The 26,135-nt window shown below is 43.4% G+C and overlaps 1 protein-coding gene across 3 annotated transcripts in view; it reads left to right on the top strand.

The window, feature by feature from the left end:
- Window positions 1–26,135, top strand: part of ANO3 (anoctamin 3) — a 372,459-nt gene that overhangs the window by 114,043 nt on the left and 232,281 nt on the right. For 2 of the 3 annotated variants that reach the window (XM_055317542.1, XM_055317541.1), the window contains exon 1: window positions 17,953–18,017. In XM_055317542.1, the coding sequence (XP_055173517.1) occupies window positions 17,972–18,017 (46 nt within the window). In that variant the 5' untranslated portion in view covers window positions 17,953–17,971. Of the gene's footprint in view, window positions 1–1,015; window positions 1,091–17,952; window positions 18,018–26,135 lie in introns of those variants that run through there. The other variant, XM_055317544.1, reaches the window with a different exon arrangement.

Below are 26,135 nucleotides of genomic sequence, written 5' to 3'. Positions count from 1 at the left end.
ACTTCCACAAACAGGCTCCTAACAAAGCCTTTGCTATATTTTACTTCCATACTTTCACTTATTATTTCTTACACTTGAATTAACCTTATAATTTCCTTGTTCTACCCACAGTCTTCATTACTTTTCAAATTCAGCTTAAATCCAATCATTACCTGAAGATAGTTTAAAATTATTATAGCCATTCAGAAAAAAAAAATCTAGCCTTTGTCTCCCCAAATCATTTTATCTATTTTATCATTATTAATAGCGCATTTATTGTGTTTGTAGCACAACTGGAAAACCTAAACAGCCTTCCACATAAGTGCTAGCTGAGCCTGGGCTTTGGTCTCAGCCCTGTGACTCCCAACTGCGTAACTCCTAACAAGCCCATAATACTACACACCAGGTCTCAGTAAGCTCATCTGTGAAATAAGTAGGGTTATATTAGATAATCCTCAAGTCTCTTTCATTCATGACCCATAAACTGATATTTAAAGGCATTTTGTACAACATAGTATAAAATATACTTTACTATTATAAAACAATCTCTACTATTATAAAATAGACTCTATTACATGTTTATCTGGTGATCATTAAATTTCTCAAGCAAAGAAACAGAGGTCATGTTCAGGGAATTCTGGTGATTTCGGTGGCTACACAGAAGAGCAGGGAGTGAACAAAGAGAAAGATGGAGCTTTTGAGTTTGGGTGGGCAGGATATTAGAAGAGTGTTACTCACCCAGGGAAACCTAACTGGAAAATCTAGCCATTCTAAACTTTTCCAAAGTTTGACAGCTGACTCTGCTTGCATAACAGTACCCAGATCTGCCCACCTGCTTAGTTTCTAATACAATTTACTGAAAAGTTGTGTCTTCCTACACACCTCTTTATACCTAGTTTGACCTATACCACATAGTAGTTTTACAGCAGCTATAGTCAACATGAAAAGCTCTTTTTTCATGATAATTTTCTATTCTCTTTCTGGTCTACTGAGTTTCTAAGCAAAATTTTTCTTGTTCTTTTGTTCCTTCTCACAGGCTTGCAAAAATTGTGCTCATCTCATTGTGGGCTTGAGAAGAGTGTGTGGGCTGCCAAAGGCAAACATAATAAAGGTGAGTTATGAGGGCGGAATTTCAGGTGCTCCCGCCAACTTTGCTCTTCTGTACAATGAAGTAGCAACTCTAGAGTCTTGATGGGGAGTGAAAATTTAACACTAATTCACATATCACATTCATGTTATTAATTATCAGTGTGACACTTTAGCATATCATGCAGTTTGCAAAGCACATTCACATCTGTAATTTGTTTAGTTTTATCCTAAGCTTCTAGTGAAGTTGCATTTACTTATAAATGTCTTAGGGAAGATGTTACATATAAAAACCTTTGTTCCACTTGTTCTTAAGAAATGCGTTTACATGGGGCACCTGAGTGGCCCTGTGCGTTAAGTGTTGGACTTTTGGTTTCAGCTCAGATCAGGATCTCATGGGTCATAAGATCAAGCCCCACATCAGGCTGCACACCCAGTGGGGGATATGCCTGAAGATTCTCTCCCTCTGCTCCTCCCCTATCTTTCTCTCTCTCTGTCTCATTTAAATAAATAAATCATGGGGAGCCCAGGCGGCTCAGCACTTTAGCGCCGCCTTCAGCCCGGGGCGTGATCCTGGAGACCCAGGATTGAGTACCACATTGGGATCCCTGCGTGGAGCAGGCTTCTCCCTCTGCCTGTGTCTCTGCCTCTCTCTCCTTCTGTGTCTCTCATGAATAAATAAATAAATAATCTTTAAAATAAATAAATAAATAAATAAATAAATAAATAAATAAAAATATAAATAAATCATTGGGGAAAATGTATTCACATTATAATAGTAGTTTGGTTAGTATTAATAAATTAATCAGGGGCACCTGAGTGGCTCAGTGATTGAGCATCTGCTTTTGGCTCAGGTCATGACCCCAGGATCCTGGGATCGAGTCCCATGTCAGGGTCTCCACAGGGACCCTGCTTCTCCCTCTGCCTGTGTCTATGCCTCACTCTGTGTCTCTCATGAATAAATAAATAAATAAAATCTTTAAAGAAAAAAGACTAATCATCTAAAGGCCTCTGCCAAACCATTTGAAATGGTTACTTATAACTCTTAGTGGAAGACATGTAATGTAGGTTATATAGAACCTGCATTATATATGATTTATATGTATAGTCATTCCCTGGTTTATGATGCTTTACAGTTTTTCTGTTTCACAATTGTGCAAAAGTGAAAACATTCAGGAGAAACCTTACTTTGAATTTTGATCGTTTCTGGGCTAGTGATATGTGTATCAGACTCTCCTGATTCTGGGCAGTGGCAGCCACAGCTCCCAGTCAGCCAGCCGCACAGTCACGGGGGCAAATGACCGATATACTTAGAGTCATCCTGGACCCAAGCTGTTCTTCGGCCATCCTGTTCTTCACTTTCAGTAGAATATTCAGTAAATTACATGAGATCACCAAAACTTTATTATAAAATAGGCATCGTGTTAGATGACTTTGCCCAACTGTTAAGTGTTCTGAGCACGTTTAAAATAGGGTAGGCTAAGCTATGCGGTTTGGTAGGTTAGGTGTACTACATGCATGGCTGACTAACGATGTGTTCAAATTATGAAGAGTTTATTGGGACATAACTCATCATAAGTTAAGGAAGACCTCTCTATATCTACATAAAACAGCACACTGTCCAAAAAAACCTTAAAAAGTTAAAAGTTAACGATAAACCAACACATAATAGATAAAAGCAGATAAATACTTACCAATCAACTCCTTTTTGAGATCCAATCATAAAGAGAAAGAATGAGGCTATTGCTTTACCAGCTTATTGGTTACTGACTAATAAAGTTAATTAAATTGTCATGGTTAGAGAATAGACCTCCCAGAAGGTAGACTGTTCAAACAAGAATACATGAAAACAGAGAAGCAAATATTGGCAATGCTTGTTAGGGACTTCTCAATGGAAGAATTTCCTCTGGCTCCAGATACCCCCCTGCCTCAACACCATGTGGCGATGGGTACCTTGAGCTATCACGGCCTAGTGCTAATGAACTTTTCAAACTGTATAACTAACTTACCTTGCCTTGACTCTAGGCTTGACAGAAATCTTTGCCTTACCGTCCAACTCCCAATGTGTGTATTGTGGGAAATGTACGTGCTGAATATATGCCATGACTGCCAGTACACAAAGGAGTACTATTTTCCATGATATAAGAATACTTTTATTAGTATTTTACAGGTTTCATTTTATTCCAGGCTTATTGAGATAGCGACGTGTCATCTATGTAAGTTTAAGGTTTACAACGTGATCACGTAATACATGTGTACATTGTGAAATGACTACCACAATCAGGTTAGCTAACATCTCCAGCCTTTCACATAATTATTTTTTCTGTGTGTGGTGATAATTTTTAAGATCTACTCTCTTAACTGTCAAGAGTATAATACAGTATTGCTGATTATTGCCACCATGCTATACATGAGGTCTCTAGAATTTATTCAACTTATTGCTGAAAGTTTGCACACTTGGACCAACATCTCCCCATTCCTCTATCCCCATGCCCTGGTAATCATCATTCTAGTTGGTTTGTAGGAGTTCAGCTTTTTTAGGTTCCACGTGTAAATGAGAATATACCATATTAGCCTTTCTTTCTCCGATTCATTTCACTTAGCATAATGCTCTCCCATTGTCGCAAGGGACAGAGTTTTCTTTTCTTTCCCCTCTTTTTCTTTTTTGTTAGATAATATTCCATAGTTGTATAAGTATGTATATCCATTGACCAACACCATAGGTCGTCCATGTCTTGGCTGTTGTGAAGAATGCTTCAGTGAACAAGCAGGGTGCGGATCTCTCTTTGATCTCCTGCTTTCATTCCCCACCCGCTTTTTCTCATTTCCTTTGATACATACTCAGAGGTGAGTGGAATTGGTGGATCATGTGGTACTTTTATTTTTAATTTTTTGAGGAATCTGTATACTATTTTCATAGTGGCCCTGCCCATTTCCAATCCTATCAATAGCTCATAAGGATTCCTTTTCTTCCACAGCCTTGCCAACATGCATTATTTCTTGTCTTTTTGATAATAGCCATTCTAACAGGTGTGAGGTGGATATCTCATTGTGGCTTCAACTTGCATTTCCCTAATGATTAGTGATGTTGAGCGTCTTTTCATGTACTCCGACATTTGTATGTCTTCTTTAGAAAATGTCTATTCAAGGCCTTTATCCAGTTTTTAATCAAATTGACTTTTTTGCTATTAAGTTGTAGTTCCTTGTATATGTGTAATATTAACTTTTTTATAGATGGTTTGCAATTATCTTTTTCCATTATGTAGGTTTCCTTTTTTTTTTCCGAATATATCTTGGCTGTGCAGAAGCTTTTTAGTTTAGTTTAGTCCTACTTCTTTATTTTTACTATTGTTGTGCTATTTTGCACTGTTTGTGATATCCAAAAAATTGTTTTTAATACCAAAGTCAAAGAACATAGTTCCTATATTTTCTCCTGGTACTTTTATGCTTGTGGGTCTCCCATTTATATATTTAATCCATTTTGAGTGAATTTTTGTGAGTTGTGTAAGAAAGAAGCCTGATTTCCCTACTCTACATGTGGTTATCCAATTTTCCCAACACTGTATAGGTATTATTATTATCCTGTAAACCTGGTTGCCATGACTCCATCTTTGAAAAATGTTTTGCTTCCTTCTGTCAAAGTCAGATTTCTAAGACTATAACTAAAAATCAATCTATTACTATAGAAGTGAAAACCACCTTGGGATATCTCTCAGCAACCAGTAGACCGGCTTTTCTTTGGTGTAAAGTTTGCTATTCTTTCTTTAGTACTTAACATCATTCACTATTTTGCCTCCAAGTAGCTTTCTTGTATTAAGTAATATACACAGGAAATTATGAGAAATTTTTGCCTACCCCAAAAGAAGGTGGCATGGAAATTTGCAAGGATAAATGATGAGTCGGTGAAGAATCCTATGACCAAATATAGGCTTTTGGATGACATTAAATGACAATTAGAATATTAGCAGGAACTGGTATTTATCAAGCTATTCTATGTGCCGAGGAGTGTGTTAAACTCTCTGTTGGTTGACTCCTCTCAGCAGCTATGAGGCCACGGTTACTATCAAGTACAGATTATGTGAATGGGGATCAGATGTGTGAAGTAATCTGTCTGTGATCTAGCTACTTCTTCCCTCATCGGGGCTTGAACCAGGACTCAAACCAGATCTGTCTCCTAAAAAGACAGAGCTCTTGACCATTCACAGGCATGGGTACAATCCCCCCAAATTAGGGACACACAAAATTTTCAACTGTGCAAATCTGAATTCGAAGTATTGTTAGGAAAGGAATATTGTCAGCTTGTCTTCAGAACTGTGTGAGAGACAGTATTTTTACAGGATTAGTCTCCAAAATCCTATGTGGAGATGAATAAATGACTAAAGATGAGAAGGGTGATTTACTAGGCAACCCTAAGTGCATTAAAAAAAGAAAAATCCACAATTGCAAGTACTTATTTTCATCACAAGAGAGAATTTGGTACATTTAGATTCACCTATCACATTAAACGTTGTGTCCTTTCTATCCTAGTACATGCAAATTTGATAAGGAGTTCCCGTTCCTAATAAAGAAATGGACATCCTGGGGCTAGCAGTGTCCTGGTTAGCAAGGCCTAGACTGCCAAGGCCTACTGGCTCCAGGCCCAGGTGACCACAAGCCAGAGGACCTATCAGGGAGGCCCTCTTGCCTCCTTTCTAAAGTCCCATGGAGACAATCCTCTGTTCATTGTACCCATTTTCACATGTTCCCTTAGTGTCAAGTCAGAGTATTCGCGGGTTGGTTTTCTCTTGGGAGCGAGAGGCAGATTTTGTCACATCTTACCTGTGCCATTTCAAGCCACATTACTGAGGTGTGATCGGCATGAACACAGTGCACGGTGTACACACCTTGATGGATCTGGAGGGAAGTTACGCCTGTGAAACCCTCGCCACGATCAATGCTGTAAACATACCTACCACCTCCAAAAGGATCACCTTGCCTCCCTCTTATTCATTTTTTTCTTTTGTGGCAAGTCGAATGGTGGTGACCCGGGGCTGGGGGAGGGGAAAACAAAAAGGTGTTGGTCAAAAGGGCACAGAGACTTCAGTTATGCCAGGTGATTACGGTCTGGAGAGAACAGTTCTGGTAGAGTTAAGAACCCTGTAGAATGTGTCTAAAATCTGGCTAACAAGGTGGATTTTGTGTTGCATTTGTTGGTTTGCATCAAGAGCTTTGGTAGCAATTCCGTCGTTCCAGTCACCTCCAGTCTCCTTGGGGGTTCTTGCTCTCCTTATGGAGACTGGGGGCGCGTCCTGGGGACTCTGTCTTCAAAATGTGTGCGTACCCCAACTGCTGCTTACTGCCTTCGCTTTGGTCTAAAGGACCATCATCCCCTCCCCACCCCTCCCAATGGAAAATTGAAAGACCTTTTAGCTCATGTCTACTAAAAAGTCCTTACTCACCCCCTCCACCCACATCCTCTTCCCGACTGAGCAGCTGTGGTGACTTTCCAGGCCGCGGCAGACAGTGCCGCTCCTCTCCTCGAAAACCTCCCAAGCCTTTATCTCTACAGACCTTGCTCCAAAGGCACCACCACTCCCAGTGATTTCCACCCCCCCCCCCGCCCCCCGATTCCAGCCCCTACTGATGATCCCATGGGGCACGAGGCCTCCTTGTGGCTCCTCTCACCTCTAGGCCTTGGCGCAGTCCTGGCTTCCTTCTGGAACACTGGTGCCCCGACGTGAGCACGACTTTCCACCTCACCTCTGTCAGGCCTCGGTGCAGTCACTTGCGCAGTGGGATGTTGAGTGGCCCTTCCCTGGCCATCGTGCCCAAAATTGCAGGCCTCTCTCCCACCTCAGGGCTCTTATTTTTCTTCACAGGACTTACCTGAGATACCATCTTTTGCTATTTTACTGCCATGAGAGGATAAACGTTGCTTTGTTTTTTCTGGTGTGACCACTGCCTTCGGTGCCAGAACGGTCGCCTGATTCAGTGGTAGGTTCGCAGCAACACTGCTGATGAAACACTGCACAGTGATGCGCCTTTAAAGAGTGGCATCGAGAGCAGTTTACATAGCCCTGGATTGACTTCTCTGATGTGCATGGTGACATGAACCGGAGACCCTGGGGCTCGTGTTCTGTGTGTTCTGAAGATAATCATTAGCCAAGTCCATGACTACTATGTGTGTGTGCGAGTGTGCGTGTGCAAAATTCCCTACGGTAAAGCAGAGCATAACCGCCTCCCACACTAAAGACCGATAGCCTCTTGTCTTAAAGCCAGATGAGTAACTGCGGGGAGATTCACATGATTCTTCTGGGATAAAGGTCTAGGTGGTCCCCTTAATTTGTTAAAAGCTCCCCTCTTAACACAGCTCTTAGTCTTCTGGACGTGGTAGCTGGTTAAGTATCAAAGGAGTGTAATATATTTCCATTTTCTTAGCAAATTCTGTCTTAAATTAACTCCAAATTATTGATGGAGAATGTAATTTAATCCTCATTGTTACAAATGAGAAATTGCCGCTCCTACTTACCATTTTATTCCTAAATAACGTCCTAGAAAAGCCCAATCTTAGCATCTACCCCTTTTATTCTACAAATAAAAAGATAAAACTAGCAGATCTATGAAAAAAATTGTGCAGTGGAACGACCTTCCTTTATTAGGACATGTGCTCATTCATTCATTCATTCATCGCAGCACTGTAGTGGATCTCTTCTGCAACAGACACGGAGCTAGGTGAGAATGTTCATAAAGAAAACTGAAAAGAACATTAGATTCAGAATTAGAAGAACCAAGTCAGACTGGGGCATCTAATAGCAGGGTGACTTTGGCAAGTGATCATATTTTTAATGAAGAAAATGAAGGTGATAATACATATTTCACAACTACTTAGGTTTTGTGTAACTACTGAAGGAATTATTAAGTTGTAAAATCATTTGCAAAATGCTATGTAAATATTAACTATCACGTCATAATAAAAAGCTGCATATTTTTACATGAATATTTTACATAAAAATAGTATAAATTATTTCATGACATAATAAAAGTAAATAAGAATATAAGAAAGAAAAAGATTTAGAGAAAGAGAACGTGACGGCAAGGGATCTCTTCTGAACATAAAAAAATCAACAAGAGGAGGATATATAATTGTCAATAATAAAAAGCAACAGCTGTCCATAAAGAGATAGAAATACAATTTGTAGGTCCACAGTCGAAAGTTTAATTTCAATGCAGCAAATTCCATACGGCTTTATCACCAGGGTAGCATCTGAGCAATGCCTTGAAGTGGAAGTAGCTCGCTATTGGTCATTTGTCCCCTCTTACAAGATGGCTTAGGACATGATTATTGTGCTAATGCAGCATGGCAGCCAACCACGTGAGCTTTACAGTCAGATTACTTTTTTTTTTTTCAAATTTTGGTTATGCATTTCCCTAGCTGCAGGGTTCTGAATATATTACTTATTCTTCTGTTTGTCAATGTCCTCATTTATGAATTTGAGATAATAGTACTGACCTCAAAGGTCAGTACATGCTTAGCCTACTAAGGCCCCATTAAATGTCAGTTGTTGTTGATCTACGTGTTACTGCTGTTATTATAAGTGAGGCAGCATGCAAAATTCCTATTGCCAAAAATGGATTTTCAGGAATACCATGCAATTAAATGAGGTGACCCCTGGATATCATAAATGACAAAGGCAAGTTGGCAGTCCTCCCCTCTTTGTTTCTGTTTTGTCTACTTTTGTATATTGGCGTCTCCACCTTGCAGTGTCCCTTGCTACAATCCCACCTGGTGCTCAGAGATTTTGATTCTTCCTTTCCTTAGGGCTCCAGGATTCAGGAAGCAGAGAACATAAGAAGTGAGTTAAATAAGTGATGAACAGATCCAAGTCATATTAGTAATGACTTAATAGGCTTTTTCTCCACTTTTAATAAGAGGTGTTCAGTAAATATAATAAGAAGCAAAAAATAAACACTTTATCTGGGTACTCTAATAACTTCCCAAACCAAAAATTAAGCTTGATAAATATAGACTCATCATCACTACCATCATCAGGCTATTTAACACTGTATAGCTATTTATAAGTCACATCCACTTGGTTTTAATCCCAGTGGTTTTACAAGTTAAATAATACTTCTTTTTATTTTATATGTAATCTTTGTGTCCTTTTTATAAATTCGAAGAAGGTCTGTAAGTATATTATTTGAAAAAAAAAAGAAAAGAAAAGAAAAGAAAGGAAAAGGAGCCAACTGTACATGATCACCCCTACCTGTGGTATTCAGATGGTGAGCTGTCCATCTTGTTATCAGTCTGTAAAAATCTCTGTATATAATAAAAAAAATCTTTATATTATTTCCAATCTCATTATCCATCAGTCCATGAAAATGGCCCGAATCCATTCTTTCTAGCCCTCATCCTCTTCCCTTCCAAAATCTGAGTTTTTCTAGCTCTCTGCACTCCCTCTTGCTCCTGGTACCACTCTGAAAGACTGTTGCAAATTGCTGGAATAAAGTTCACATTGAAGCTCAGAATGTCTAAGAATCTTTTAGGGTCTCAGAAGGACAAGTGGATGAGTAAGTCAGGCAGTCCACAATATCCCAAAGGAAATGGTAAATGGAACTAAACCTCAACTTTAGGAAAAGTGTGATAAGTTAGAGAATTAGAGTTGAGGCACTGACTTTTCAGTTCCACTTGACCTTTGACAAGTGACAACAAAGTTTCAGTTTTAATAGATGTCCCCAGGTTTTCCAGAGAAGTTACAAGTCCAAATATATATATATATATATATATATATATATATATATATATATATATATATATACATGTATGTATAAATATCTCAATTTAGAATATTGGCAGTGCTTTCAAATCCTTAAAGAAATACTAGGTAATAAAAGGACCCCAAGGTCAGATTTGTCCTTTATTTACAAACCCGAAATCTCTGATCTATAAGCTTCAGAAGTTTGAGAGGGGACAAAAGAAGCAAACTTAGCCCTATTAATATTGATTCTCCTTCATCAAGTGGCTGATGAGTTAACACCAATATTTTGTCTCTTTTTTTTTTTTTTTTTTTTACTAAAGGCCTATCATCCCCACCAGGGGCAGGGGTGAAAACAGAAAGTGTGAATAGAAAAGAAAATTCTTTCCTGCTACCAACAAACGAGGGACCTATGGTTCAAATATTTATTCTAAGTGGGGTCGCCGTAGGTTCTGGTTTGTCAGAGACAGTCTTTATTTTCTCTTATTCTATCCAACATAATCATTAATAATGACTCCTTTCGTACTCAAAAAGTATGCCAGTTAGGGAAATAAATTCTGTAGTGACACTAGTGCTGGTTACCACAAGTGTCATTAACTATTGTCAGGCCAAAATCACATGCATGCAGAGACACAAGTAAATAATTGCCAAGTGCTATATGAGATAAAACCGTCACCATGTCCGGACTCAAAGCCAGATTAGCTGGCTCTAAAATCCGAACTCTTTCCACAATCCAGACTGTTTATATATATATATATATATATATATATATATATATATATATATATAAAGATTTTATTTATCCATGAGAGACACAGTGAGAGAGACAGAGACACAGGCAGAGGGAAAAGCAGGATCCCTGCAGGGAGCCTGACGTGGGACTCGATCCCGGGACCCCAGGATCACACCTGGGCCAAAGGCAGACGCTCAACCACTGAGCCCCCCAGGTGTCCCTAGGCTGTTTTAAAGAAACCTATTTGATAGATACGGGAACTAAGGGCTAAGAAAAACAGAATATACTTGGGCACATCCCTTAGGAAGTAACAGAGCACACATTTTAACTGAGATCTTCTGAGGTCAAGGCTGCGCACTTTCAGAACTGTCTCCGTGTTTGGAAACCAAATACCAAGCATCATGCTAAACAGAACAGCCGTTACACTAAAGGTACAATTTGGTGATGCATCTGGTAAGAGAAATAGAAAGCGGAGCATAGGATTAATCGTTAGGGACATGACTAACTGGCACAAAAGAATCAGAACAATTCGTGATTCTATATAATTAAGTGCTAAATTATTTAGTAAGGATGAACAAGTTCAGAAGAGACTCCACGTGGGCTGGTGTGATACTCAAGGAAGAGGTGGCTCACCAACCGGGCCTGGGAGAACCTGGATGATGAGCACCAGATGGAGAGCATTCCCCAAAGAGGAAACAAAGAGAAGTATTTTGGACTGTTTTTGTGAGGCAGATCAAGGGAGAGATTTCGACCCAAACAGGGTTTGTGCTGGGAAGTCCAGAGAAATCTGATGGATGAATTAGGTATGAGCCAGATTATGAGAATGTCTTTATTGTGTGATTTTGTTTCACCTGTACATGTACATAACTTTACATAAATGCATACATGTGGTTATTCCCATACTTTTGAAAGTATAGTTGTTTTACTTTTTTTCCCTCTTTTTTTGGCTTCCTTCCCTCCGTCTTTCCTTCCGTCCGGTTGTATTAACCTACCTACCCGCATTATCAGCCCAGAATGTACCTTTTTATACATTTTCTCCCTGTCTAACTAATTGAATAGATCCCCTAGTGGGGGGGGCTAAAAATTTAAATTTAAAAAAAAATTATGATTATAAATCATAATCTACCATATTGCCAGGTATGAGTTTTGGTCCGGTGTTCTGTTGGTATGAGTTTTGGTCCAGGGTCACCAAGACCAATGACGCAATAAGCACCCTGACATATGGGCTTTGTTTGAATGGGAGAGACTTCTACGAGATGGGTTATTGGTTAAAATAGGCTCTCACACTTCACAGTTGCAAAGCAATCTATGAAAGAATGCTTTTCCCAGCATCCCCTATAAAAATAGATCTCATGGCTCCTTTCCATTTTTGCTAATGTGAAGAGCTTAAAAATATACCTTACTATTTTAACGTGCACTTCCCTATCAGAGAAAATATTTTTTCATTTCAAATTATTTATGTTTTTTTTTTAAGATTAGAATCTTACAATGTCGTCTGCAAATACTCTGCATTATTATTATTTTTTTCTGTCTGTCTTTCCTTTTCCTTCTTTTTGTTCTTTGTATCAATCAGGGTTCAACTGGCAAAGCAGAGTGAGATATACTTTACTATGGAATAGGGATTTGTGATAGGAATGAGAACTTACCCAATTATAGGCATTTTTGGAGAATAGTCCAAAAAAGGGTGTTGGGGAATCAGAGGAAAGCCACTAACCAGCTCTTCTGAATCAAGCAAGTCAGTTTGTCAGGGAAGCTGGAGTGGGACCACGATGGAGCACGGGTGGAGCCCCCACGGAAAGACTATTGCCTCTGCACCTGCTGGCAGCGTGGCATCTCCAGAGACAAAACCAGAGCTGGACGTGGTACGGGGAGGAACAGGGGCTAGCTAGCCTGTCTGCACCTGTGTCGTCCTCATCGCTTCCAAGCACGGTGACCGCCAGAGCGCCACGGCTACAGCTGCTTTCCTCCAAGTTTGCTCGTCTTGCACAAATGTCGTTTTGATCAGGTTTAACCTGGAACCGTAGCGGGAAGGCCATTCTGGAGGACACAGTTCTAGTCTAGTGAACTTGACACAAAAGGGACCTAGCAAAGCACACGGTCGGTTTTTGTGAATATCTGCAAAATGCAAAGTATGATCTTAAAAGCTTCTGTTAAATGAAGTTCATTGAATGTAATAGGTCAGTCTAGAACTTTGCATGTTATTCGGTCCATTATAACGGTTCATATTTTTTGAGAAGTATGTATCGTCATCCATTAACAACTGCAATTTTTGTTGAGTCAATCATCTAATTGTTTCTGCTTTTGTGTTAAAGGCTATATGGTTTGGCACATAAAATATACGACTTATATCTTACTTACAAATTATACCTTTCACTTTAGGTAATGTGCCTCTTTAAAATTTTAGTCCTTCTAATGTGAAATTCTATCTTCTAGCCTTGCTTACTTTTTTATTTGCATTTACCTGGAATCACTTTGACCACCCTTTATTACTTTGCATCAAATATTTATTTCTCATACAGTACTTATCTTGATTTTAATCCAGTTTAAGCCACTGTCTTTTAGTGGGGGAAAAGGCGTGCTTATATTTGGAATATTGGCCGTTATACTTGATTTTATTCATCCCATTTTGCATTGAACCTATAATTTATGTTCATCATTGAGTCCACATTCTCCTTTCCTTATTTTTCCTGGTGTGATCAAGGTGCAACATATTTCATTTGTCTTCTCCCTGGACAATTCATCGTTCTTTCCCTAGTCATGAAATATCACTTTTTATGCTCCTTATTCTCATAATCAAATGAGTTAAACCAGACTATTTTGTCTATTAACCTACAAGCTTTTATTTGCCTCTTGTTTGATAGCCTCCCTAATAAAAGGTCTTAAGACTATTTTCACCTTCCATTTTCCTTTCTAATTGTCCCCTCTCCCCAAACTTCTGTACCATCCTTCTTTCCCCCACTCCTAACTACCTCACCCCCAACTACCTGTTAAATTTGTAGTGTTTGCTTTTCAATAGCTTTTTATAGTTCTTATATTAAGTATCCCTGGAGAGTGTATTAGTGTCCGTTTGAATTTAATTAGGTAAATAAAGATTTCAGATGATTATATTTTACTCTTTTTTTTATCTCAGGGTCTTTTCTAATTCATCTTTCTTTTGGCAGAATCATGTTTAATCAAACAGACTATGTTACTTACATATTCCTCAAAATAATAAAATACCACAAACATGGAAGACTTAGAATTTGAAACATTTAGGGCTTTTACAACCATTTGCTATCTATTCTTAAAGAAATTACAAAGATGCACTGTTCTTCTGGTATAAAGCTTGCAAAGACTAAAAATATATATCCCGGCTGGATTTGTCACATAGATTCCAGTATATATTTGTTAAATGTACTGAAAAAATATGTATCTTTCTCCTATTATTTGCAGAATCTATTGGAAGGGAGGAAGAAGAACTTTATTTGATATTAAGTATGATTTACTGAATATTCTTGAAGGTAACATCATGTGATCATCTACTCTGTGAGGCTACCATGAATTAATTAGATTTACTTTTATGAATGCAAGGACTACAACTGACACACTATTGATACATAAATGTTTCCAAGTCGCCAATATTTATTTTTTAGGTAAATTCAGTGGTGTCACAGTAAATAATCCATTCAATAATCTTTGCATCCTTTAACTTTTATTTTGGCAAGCTGTCTCTTCATTATTTCAGTGTTTAATTTCAGACCGCACCCAAGTTCACGTTGCTCCCATGACCTCCAACCTAGAGGCAACTTGAAATAATGGTAAGCTTTTCAGCCGGGATGTAGAATATAAAATGGTTATTCCATCATCACTTACTTTGTTCCATACATCTGCCTTCTCTTAATGCTGTCTCCTTAAACAAATCGTTTTATGTCCCTGTCTCTTCAAAATACTGTGTGATAAGAGCACCTCAGGCTAGATTCAGATCAAGTAGAAGCTGATGATTTTCCTCCAATGCTCTCTTTTAGTCACTTATATCGATTCGGAACGCCGCTTCTGGATGCTTCTCTGAGCATCTAGCCTGGCTGCCAGCTGGGCTAACCTGTTGTTATACTGTCGCATGTGGCCAGGAACCCAAGGCGTTGGGGAAGCAGTTGTTAAATTGTACTCCACCCTTCCACTTATCACAGAGCTTGTTTTTGTGAAGAGCTTGCCTGGGCCCTTAATAAAGTAGGGATGGCAACTAGAACCAAGAAAGTAGTTCATATATAAAATGTAAGTAGATCTAAAATATGTAAATGATTTTAAGATAACTTCCCTTGGTTTTGCATAAGGAAGACAACTGCTCAGGTCACTAAGAGTCTCATGCTCTACCGACTGAGCTAGCCCGGCGCTCGCTCAGGTCACCAAAGCAGCATTTTTCTAGAAGTCATTTTAAAAATTTCAAATTAATTACTTTCTTTACTTATTCATTAGTAAGTCTTCGCTCAGCCTGTGTGACAGGAACTATACGGGTCTCTGTCAACACTCAGAGAGTCAACACTCAGTCGGCTTTGAAGGAGATAGGAGTCTCCCTATAATGATGCCTCCAGGGCAGCTCTCTCTCCCCTTCTCTCTTCCTCACCCTTTTCAGATAAACCCACTACCAATGTGCCTTGGCTGTTTCATTTTGCCCCTAATCCCCTAAATAACTGGGTTCTAGACAGGGGCTGTCTCCAAAGAGAATTTCTTTTTCAGTTCTCATTTAGGCAATGAGGAGCAGAATTGGCGATCCCAGTTTCAACTGAGTCATTTATTCAAGACCCAACTAGGTAAGGACAGAACCCTTGCAGTTCTGGGGATAGAGCCCAACACGGGAAGCTCACGACCGGCTGGGCTGTGTGCTCATATTTCGGAGTTCAAAGGAATTAAAAAGCCTCCCAGTGATGAATTAAAAAGCCTCCCAGTGATGTTAAAACAAAGTTTCATACCCCTCTGGGAGGCAAAAGGTAGCGTGGGGCCTGATAAATTAATCACCAAGGAGGACAGGAGACAGGTGGTGAGCTGTGGGAGAGCGAATGCGGCAGAGACCTGAGCAAAGAAGCAGGACAGAAAAAGCTAGGGCCCGAGACTGGAAAAGAAAAAATAGATCTGCAGAATGATAGTGAAGGAGTTTAAAAATATATGTACATAATCAATATGAAATCGGTATATATCATTTGTAGAAAGCAGAACACGTCAAAAAATATGGAGGTCTAAAAAAAAAAAAAAAAAGCAGCCTGAATCCTTACTTGCGAAATCAGTTATTTTGGACATTTTGGTATGCTTCTTACTAGTCTTTTATTTTTTTCTCTTCTGCAAAATATAGTTAAGATCATTGTATATGATAATCATGTTCCCTCACTGAACACTATATAAAGTATTTCCTCATCTTTAAAATTTGAAGAAAGAAATCTGAAACTAAAAATAGAAGAAAAAAAAAAAAAAGAAAGATCAGTTTAGCCTTCCCTGATGAGGCCATTAAATACTCATTCCTAAACTTTCTACAATGGAAATGTCGATTCAAAATATTTCGTCTTACCAGATTATAGGAAGATTTATTTTTTTAGGAAGGTCTTTGTTCAAACCCCTCTCCACTTGAACACACACACACAGCTTTTCCTTGTCTGTGCATTGCCTTTCCTGTAAAGCAGATGGTGCTCGAAATTGCCTAGGCCCCTCACGAAAGCCGTTCCTCTAGCAACCTTCCTTAAAAGACGGATTTTAAAACAAGCAAAGATGTTCTTTGAATTCCCTAGTAGCCAATCTGTCAGTCCAGCCTAAACTATTCCTAATTAAAAGTAATCAACTTTTATGAGAAGATAACTCAATCATAGTTGCACTGCAGAGGTTAGGGTGCCACGGTGTTAGAAATCACTTTAAAAAAAATAATTAATCTCTAATGAGGTTCGAACCCTTAACTGACTCCCAGCTCCAGGGCACACATGCTTGCCTCCTGCAGAGTTACGCTGACACCAGGATGTCCTTATGCCTGGAAGTGGGAAGTAGGATCCAGGGAGTGGGGCTGCACCAGAATGACCTGTGACTTGAGCTATACTAGACTCTTCACTGTGGATGAACAAAACATCACAAAGCACCCTCAGGAATTCACCTACTGCCCCGGGGTTCCGTGCCCTCTCCCATCAGAGAGCTGTAAAGTGAGGCTCTGCGGAGATAGTCTCTGAGGTTCGTTCTAGATCTTCAGATGGAGATGAACTCACACTGAGATGATTTTTCATAACCGCATAACATAAGTATTTGTTCAGTGCTTGCATCCGGAGCTTTTACTGAAGGCTCAACATCTTCCTTCTGGAAAACAAAAAAACAAAACAAAACAAAAAAACAACAAAAAAAACAAAACAAAAAAACCCAAACATCATCCTTCATTACCAGGACTGCACAGTCTTTGTGATGCCTCCCCCTGAGGGTGAGTCCGGCTGTTCTCTTCTGCAGGCCCAGCCGCTGCAAACCCAAGAGGGGTCCAGTCAGCACCGCCAGGCTGAGCCCAGCCCACCTAGGGAAGCATGAACAGGTGGTGTAGCCTGAAGCTTTCCCTTGCAGAGCGGCTGTTGTGCAGTCACGCTGCAGGACCCGCTTCCTGCCCCGAGCTGCCCCCACCCTCCCCACCCTTGAGTCGTGCGCCGCAGGGGGTGGAGGGGACAACACGGTAGGGGCTCCAGCGGCCTGGGGTCCTGCAGATGTTGAGGTCGCTGCAGCTTTCCGTCTGTCATGCGCTCTGGCGGGGACTCTTGTATTGATGGGGCGGCTCACCCACACCTCCCAGGGCAGGGGGGGGCAGAGCCCCGCGCTGTGCACGGGGTGAACTAAGGGGTCGGAGCAGCGGCGGGGAGAGGAGGGCGGGGGGGGGATGCACCCCAGGCTGGCGGAACTGGCTCCAGCTCGTGGCTGGGCCTGGCGATTTGGCCCTGCCCGGGTCACGACACCTCTCGGGGACCAGGTGGCTTTGTCCGCCCAGGCAGGTGTTGGCTCTGATGGTCTTGAGAGTTCTTTGCGCTCGGGGCCTCGGGTTCTTTCACGATGTTGGGGGGGGGGTCGATGCGCCCCGTGGTGAGCACCTGCCGGGGCACCTGCCGCTGCGGACGACCGGCGGCCCGGTGTCGCCGGCGGGGCTCTGGGCGTGGGCGGCCGAGGTCCCGAGTGTCCGCTCCCCCGCTCCCCCTCCCCGCCCCGCGCCCCTCTCCCCCCCACCCTGCAGCTGCTGCTACAGACCTGCCCCCCCCCCCACCCGCGGCCGCCGCGAGGTCGGTTCCCCCAGCCGCCGCCAGGGGGGGCGCGCGGGCGGCCCCGGCGTTGCCATGACGACGGGGGCGCGCGGCGCGGGCGGCAGGTGCGGCGGCGGCGGCGGCGGCGGCGGCGGCGGCGGGAGGCTCGGAGGCGCGGCGGCGGCGGCGGCGGCGGCGGCGGCGGCGGGGACGCGCGGAGGGACATGGTGCACCACTCGGGCTCCATCCAGTCCTTCAAGCCGCAGAAAGGTCGGTGGCGGCGTTGGCGGCGCGGGCCCCGCGCGGGTCCCGGCCGGGGGGGAGCAGCCGCCTGGCGGCGGGGGCGCGGGACTCCGCCAAGTCGGTGGACGATGCGCCCCGCCGCGTCTGTCTCTGTCCGTGCGTCCGTCTGCGCGTCCGTCTCCGCAAGTGCTGCTGCGCCCACCCCGCGCCCACGGGAGTCCTGTCCCGGCGTCCGCGCGGCCCCGGCCTGGGGGGCTGCTCCCCGGGACCCCGCTGCTCCCGCCGCCTCCCGGCGCTGCGGCGAACCAGCTCCGGCGGCGGGGCGCGGGGGTCCGGGCGGCGGGGCAGGGGCACGGGGCACGGGGCGCAGAGCAGGGGGAGCGGGGCAGGGGGCACGGGGCACGGGGCGCAGGGCAGGGGGGAGCGGGGCAGGGGAGCGGAGAGTCCGGGACGGCGGGGCGCGGGGCAGGGGGGAGCGGGGCGGGGAGTCCTGGAGTGGCGGGGCGGCGGGGCGCGGGAGAGAGGAGCGGGGCAGGGAGCGGGGCAGGGGCACGGGCAGGGGGGGGAGCGGGCAGGGGGAGCTGGTAGGGGGGAGCAGGGCAAGGGGCAAGGGGGGCGAGGCGGTGACAGGGGCGGGGAGCGGGGAATGGGGGCGCGGGGCAGGGGAGCGGGAAGAGAGGAGCGGGGCAGGGGAGCGGGGCAGGGGGCACGGGCAGGGGGGAGCGGGCAGGGGGAGCTGGTAGGGGGGAGCAGGGCAAGGGCAAGGGGGCGAGGCGGTGACAGGGGCGGGGAGCGGGGAATGGGGGCGCGGGGCAGGGGAGCGGGAAGAGAGGAGCGGGCAGGGGAGCGGGGCAGGGGGCACGGGGCAGGGGGGAGCGGGCAGGGGGGAGCTGGTAGGGGGGAGCAGGGCAAGGGGCAAGGGGGGCGAGGCGGTGACAGGGGCTCGGGGAGCGGGGAATGGGGGGCGCGGGGCAGGGGGAGCGGGAAGCGGGGCGGGGCGCGGTGCAGGGGGGAGCGCTGGGGCAAGGGGGGCGCGGCTGTGGCGCTGGGCGCGGGGGGGGGGGAGCCCAGCAGGAGGGGCGCGGGGCAGGGGCCCGGGGAGCGGGGCAGGAGCTGCGCGGGGCAGGGGCGCGGGGAGCAGGGCAGGAGCTGCGCTGGGCAGGGGCGCAGGGGGAGCGCTGGGGCCGCGGGGTGCGGCGGGGGCTGCGCCTGGGCTGCGGACGAAGCCCCCGGGAGCCCGCGCCCGCTGGAGGTTGGTTGGCACAGGCCTCAGGTGCTCGGATTTGGGGCAGCTCCAGCCGGCCTGTGGGGGGGGGGCGAAACTTTCGGGGGAAGCCGGCTGCCGCGCCCTGGTCCTGCGCGAGCGGCACCCCCGGGCTCCGCCCCCCCCCCCCCCCCCCCCCCGCCTCCCAGCACAGTGGCGGGTCTCTCTGCTCTGCTCAGCCTCAAACCAAGAGGCCCCCCGAGCCGTCCTCCCCGCTTGGCTCGGCCGTGATCCCCTTTGGGAAGCATCTCTCCGGGAGCACGTGGATGTCCAGGCGCACTCCCAGTTTTCTGGAGTTTGTCCAAAGACATTTATTAATGACACAAGGACCATCCTATGGAGTCTACACCGGCGATGGCACTTAGGCCGCAGGTAGTGCTGAGGACGCCCCAAGGCGCCCAAGATGTGGATTCTGGGGTGACAGGTTGGCGCATCCAGAGTGAACTGAACACTTGTTAAATATCCCTACCTCCTCCCGGGGCATCTGTCCTCTATTTATCCATCTTTGTCCATCTACGTCAACACTTGTTTCCATGCAGATCTTTGACTTTTTAAAGCCAAAACTGGATGGACGTAGCAGGGATAGTGTAGTAGGGATTGCTGCATTAGGAAGAATATGGGCCTGAAGGAGCTTCAGATTCCAGGATTTTATACTCTGTTTACAGTCCAAGAATCTGTAGATTCTTTTTAAAAAAAAAAAAATATGTCGAAATTGGGAATGAGGTGAGACCCTAATTTTCCCCGAGTGTGCGATTCCATCTGGAATCTAAGTTTCCAAAGACAACTAAATTGTTTCAAGGAGTCGCGTTCTCTTTAATCATTATTTTTAAACACACGAACATTTTCAGAATGAAGATAAAGATGATAGGAACTTTGCCCCAGCGTCGTGCAGTTAAGATTCTCCTCTGATGCGTGGCTGCGGGCGACTCATTTCTGGAACCTAGAACCTTGAAATGGTCCCCACAGGACTTATGTATGGGTACATACTTTGTTTTTATTTTTTATTTTGTTATTTTTTTCATACTTTGTTTTTAAAAGGAAGCAACTGCCAATGGAAGGACCACCTGTTATTGCTCAGAGTGAGTCATAAAAAAAAATCATACAGATCTTAGTTCTTCATTATTACCCAAAAACACTCAGTTTCCTTTATGATGCATTATGCGCCATTTATTTTCAAGTCTTTTACTCTTTGGCACAGAAGGCAACTGTAGCAGGAGGATAAAGGTGGAGACGAGGAGGGACAGGAAAGGAAGCACCAGTACAGTGGCTCTGCTTGGTTGCTTCTTAACCCTGAACGGGCATTTCAGAAAGACATACCAGGCGGAGGATTAGCTACTTTAATTTTTCAAAGCAGCAGCAAAATAATACTTGAGATGCTTTCTGACCCAGGAGGCATGGGGCAGAAAGCTATTAGGGGTGCTTTTCGCCATGACATTGACCCACCAACCTCCCATTAGAATGGAGAACATGCTGGAACTCTGGAGTTCTTCTACTTTCTAAGCTCACCTTCCTAACTAGTCTAAAAACCTCAACCAAAGTGTTTAACTTCTTTGGCCTTTACTTTGCTGAAACATTGAACTCCTGACGCCTCCTGCCTTTTTGATTTCCCCTTCTCTGTTCTTTGGGGAGGGGCAGGTGGCTGTGTGAAAGCAGAGATAATTGCTTCCTGGGCCAAAGAGGAAAGCCCAGCTTTTAGTACACTTTTTTTTTTTTTTTTAGTTCACTTTTAAGAAATAATTTCGCTGAGTAAACCAGTTTCTAGGGATGACCCTTTGTTTTAATCAAGGGAGATTAATGTTTGCTTTTGCCTTTGATTTCAGCTTTATAATACCTAGAAAGATCAGGAGATATGCAGAAAACACCCTTATTGTAAGACTTTAGAAATATTCACCATCACTTGAAAAAGAGACACACACTCTTACTCTCAGCAGGCGTGGGGACTTTTCCTTCCATGAAAACTGTGAAGTAATCAGTGCCTGAGCCAAATCCCCTCCCTGATATTACTCAGCATTTTTCAAGAAGTCACTATAGATGCCAGAATCGTTATCTGTAAAAATGAAATACTGTCTGTAAAGCCGAATTTCTCCATTAGTTTAATGTAGGATCTTCGTTTTCAGCCCTGGATGTGAGCTCTTCATGTACTACTTACAAGTTTTGTTCTTTAAGATCTCTAAGCTTCAGCTACTACCTCTGTGAAATGAAGATATCACCTGGCAAAGTCCTAATGTGTTCAGCAGTTTGTCTGGCACGCAGATTGGGGCTCATAAATATAGTGAATAATTAATAATAATAATGATAGTTACTCTTCTTCCCAGGCGCATCCGCCTCTTTGTGGACTACTTAGGAGTAGAACAACATCCTCAGCGACTCCCTTATAAGTTGTTGCCCTTTATTTTACTTTGTCTCACTTTTGTTGTTTTGGGGTATTTTTAAGGAAAACAAGACTCCAGGCCTTCTAGAAGATCCCGTACAGTCGTCTTGGGCTGCAGTCACAAACTACCCGAACTGCTATGCCCATTTCTCAGGAAAGCCTCTCAAAACTTCCCATAGAGTAAGTTTAGATATTCATTTCATAATTTCAAAATCTCACTGCAAATAAATCGGACCTCTTCACTCTCCGCTGTATGCCGGGCAGGGTGCTTAGCGATGGCATTATCAAGGACACTTGCATTCTTGAACCTATTACTGCAAAAACCTTCTTCAGAGGACTTTGGATAGTAGGATAGTAGGAAGGCTGAGAGGTTTGCTCAACACCACTTTTTTTTTTTTTTTTTTTTTTTTTTTTTAGTATTTCATACATTTATTCATGAGAGACCCAGAGAGAGAGAGGCAGAGACACAGGCAGAGGGAGAAGCAGGCTCCATGCACCGGGAGCCCGATGTGGGATTCGATCCCGGGTCTCCAGGATCACGCCCTGGGCCAAAGGCAGGCGCCAAATCGCTGAGCCCCCCAGGGATCCCCTCAACACCACCTTTATGCAAATTGTAGGAAACTCTGCATTTTTCCAGGAAGGTGTTGACATTTTCATTTACTGACAGTGCCCCCCTGTAAGTTTTGTTTTCTGAAGAGGTCTACATATACTTTTATTTTTTAAGATATTTTTAACTTTTTATTCCACTTTGATTACATTTTATGTTGTTTTGTTAGGAAGCTTAATAAATTAGGAAGTAAAATGTGAGAATCCTGGGGTGGGGGGAAAGAGCATTCCGCATTTTATTTCTGAAGTCTCACGGGTACACCGGCGTGTCTTAGGCTCACAGAGAACGGGGAGTGTGTGTTTGCCTTTGCCTTAGCACATATTGGAGGAACACATTAGCCGGCAAATCGGCAGTGATATCTGGTGAAAGTCCAACTGTGCTTCCCAGCCTGGCTTGCTCTGTTCATTTGATTTAGGATGGATTTCATGTGTCATTCAAAAGTGGGCGAGAAAAGGACAATGTGAGTTCTGGCTTCTGGTGGCTGTTATTTACCAATAGAGCCAGCGAGACTTTCAGGGAAACCATAGGTCACTTCAAACACAGCCTGTCCTAAAAGGCTTGGGTTTAATGGGATTAGCTGAAGCTGTTAAGTGATTCATCATTATTCGAAGGGACATTTGGTTAAACATGAAAAGAGTGTTTTTAATAGTTCCAGGGAATCAAACACTTCCTACTCAGAAAGTGGTTTAATAATAATAATGATCTTTACACGTACGTGGGAATTTGTAGACCACAAAGCACTTATATTCTCCTTTTTTTCAAAATAAATTGCTTGCTGTGACAGGTGCCCACCTCTAAAGCCTCTTAGCAACCATCCTGCTTTGTGTCCAGTTCCTGGTTCACAATACCCTGAAGGGACATTGTTGGGGGAAACAGTTTCAGAATCTCCGATGTCCACTGTTTAAGCCTCATTCTCCTCTCACTCATGTCTTAAGGATCTAGAACTTTCCTAGTCTCTTCCCCTGTTAAAAACAAAACAAATTCTGAAGCCATTTATACAGTGAAAGAAATGCATTCACACATGTGTACTGACTTGCCCTGGTATTTTGACAGGTGGTTCTTTTATTTATGACTAAAGAGAAGGCATTGATTGCCTCCTTCTAAAATTATGAATAATAATAATAATAATTCATGATAATAATTCATAATTCGTAAAGTTCCTGCAACATAGAAGAAAAAAGTTGGGGGGGGGAGATATTTCGGGGCCAAAAACTATACTTCTCTCAGGCTCGTACTGAATAGCATCCTGATCAGCACAAAGGACTGGGCATCTCATCTAATTGAGAACCCCTCAGGACGTCTACTCTGTCCCTTAATTCCTACCCTTCTCTTTCTTTACTTCCTCAGTAGATTTCCTACATAAATACAACTCAGGCCTCCCAGTGATAATCTCCCAATGAGGGAGAGCCAAACCGTGAAGAGAATATAGACATTTTTCAACCCAAATAGAAAACACGGGTGTCTAAGACCATTTTTTATAAAATCCTACATACACCTTAAATGGCTCAGAAGAATTACTGTCGTCTCAAAGTAAGAATATTGGGGTTTAAAATGATGACTTTGAGCAAAAGCAGTATAGAGTTTGTGATAAATACATACCCTCTACTTAGGAATGAAGAGAAGTGATAAATAAGAAATTCCATCTGAGGTAATTATGAGTGTTTCAAAGCTATCGAGAAGTTCATTTATCCAAAACATCACACTTCTTGAGGGTTCTCAGGAGCTGAGGTCTTCCTTTGAATCTAGGATTTAGCATTAGACTCTGCCATGGATGTCACTGCAAAAAAAAAAAAAAAAAGAAAGAAAGAAAAAAAAATACTGGTGATTGATGATGGTATAAATCAACTTCTCACAAGAAACCTATGCCTTAAAAAAAAAAAGAAAGCTCAACCTTTTAATATTTTATATTTTAGAACTGTGCAGATATTTAGAAAATACTAATGTGAAATGTATAGATAAATGTAAAATAGTTGTACCTTGGTGAAAAGAACCAAGGTCTCAAATTCCCTGTGATCGAAATTCTGTCCCTATCTCTGAACTTGGGAACTGAGCTTTTTCTGAGCTGCAGGTGCTTTTCCAGACCTACCCCCCAGGGTAATGCCCACCTCTCAGGATTGCAGTGGAGGATAATAATCACACCACCACCAAACACAGCAGCAGCAGCCGCAGCAAGCACAGTGTGGATACTACCCCTGCCCACTGTCCCAAAAGCTTACAAGTCCAGTGCATTGTTTGATACTCAGTAACCCGTTAGTAGTGAGATACATCATTTTTCCTATTTTCAGGGCGAGGGAATTGAGGGTTAGGTGCTCTACGCATTAACTCTTGATGAGCAGTCGATCTGAGCCGTGAACACAACCCTCCCTGATTCCGAGGTCCACCTCCTGACTGTGTACATGCCGTAAGGAAACCTACTTGCTGTGAGTTCTTTGGAGAAAAAAAACAAAAAACAAAAAAACAAAAACAAACCCTGAAGCATCTGGAAGGCATCGCACCCCCATTTGATTTCCGCCACAGTTGTCTACATCTGGTCCTCTTGCTCTGTCTCTGCAAAACCATCAGAATTCAAGGCAGATTTCCAGGATTTCTGAGCTACATCGTGGGTAGCTCACTGTCCCTTCTGTGGCCTTTGTAAAGTTAAAAATTTAGACGGAATAATCTCCATGATGCCTTTGGACTCTACAGGTCATCAGAAGTTACAGAAGCGTGAGATCGTATTTTAGTGAGGACAACCAACCTGGCTGTCCCTTCGAGTCGCTGCCGTCCCTGCTGAACTGCATCGCAAAGCAGCAATTGCTTTATTTATTTATTTATTTATTTATTTATTTATTTATTTATTTTTAGCAGCAATTACTTTAAATGCTGGTTGGTTTCAACCCAGCAGGCATGTGAGAAACCAGCAGCAGCTGCAGGATCCAGGTTCCCCCAAATAGGAGTCCCCGCATTCACCCCCTCACTAGAACTGAGATGCAGTGGGCCTCAGAGGAGAGGACTTCCCTGTGCGTAGAATTGGAGGGACATGAAACCATTTTGCAAATGCACTGTATTAGTCTTGGCATACTTGTATCATTGCATTTCTAGAAAGTTCATAGGCCGTCCCAAAGACATCTGTCAAAATGACTCCTAAAATGGTATAGATTTTATGTTTGGCTTTGGTGCACTAGGAACAGTTTAGGCAGGGGGAGAGGGGTCGGGCTTTGCCGATATAAGCACAAGGTCCAGCTTAAACCCAGTTTCCATCACTCACTGGTACCTTGACCAGTATGTCTTATCTGCCTTAGCTCATTTCCTCAATTATAAGAGCTACATTTTCAAGATCTAAAGAATCACCCAGAGTTTTTGTTAAATGCAAATTCTTCAGTCGCTCCAGATTTATGATTTCATCTCCCTCCAGAGGAGGAGACTAGGAATCTGTGTTCTTAGCAAACATGCAGCCTCCAGGGCTCTAACCACGGAACCCATTTTGAGAAACAGTTTTATAAAATAAAATAACTGTGTATGCACTGAGATAATGAATTTCCGCGTGTGGACTGCAGCAGGTTGTAAATAAGTGTCCTCTACTATTAGTAGAGGCGAAGTAGGTACAGCCTAGATAAACTTAGCCAAACACATGCATTTAGTCCTATGAAAATGGAACTTTAGTGTGTTTCTAATATTAACTATAATCCCCTAATCCTTCCTTTTTAAGGTCGGATGAAGTTCCTAAATAGGAGTTACCGTCTTGTCTCATTTACTGGACACTTCGGTAAATAAGTTGTAAGACTTGTAGAGCTGAGCGCTCAGACTTTGCCTTTGGCTGTTCAATCTTGACCCTAATAAATGCCTCAAATGCTGTCAATTCTTTATATTTGCTGTAGGTGTTTTAGTTCCTATTTTTGTAACTGTATAACTTTTTGAAAAACG

Source organism: Nyctereutes procyonoides, unplaced genomic scaffold (genome assembly GCF_905146905.1).
Source record: "Nyctereutes procyonoides isolate TBG_1078 unplaced genomic scaffold, NYPRO_anot_genome, whole genome shotgun sequence".
Taxonomy (NCBI): Eukaryota; Metazoa; Chordata; class Mammalia; order Carnivora; family Canidae; genus Nyctereutes; species Nyctereutes procyonoides.
This window is presented reverse-complemented; position numbering and strand designations above follow the sequence as displayed.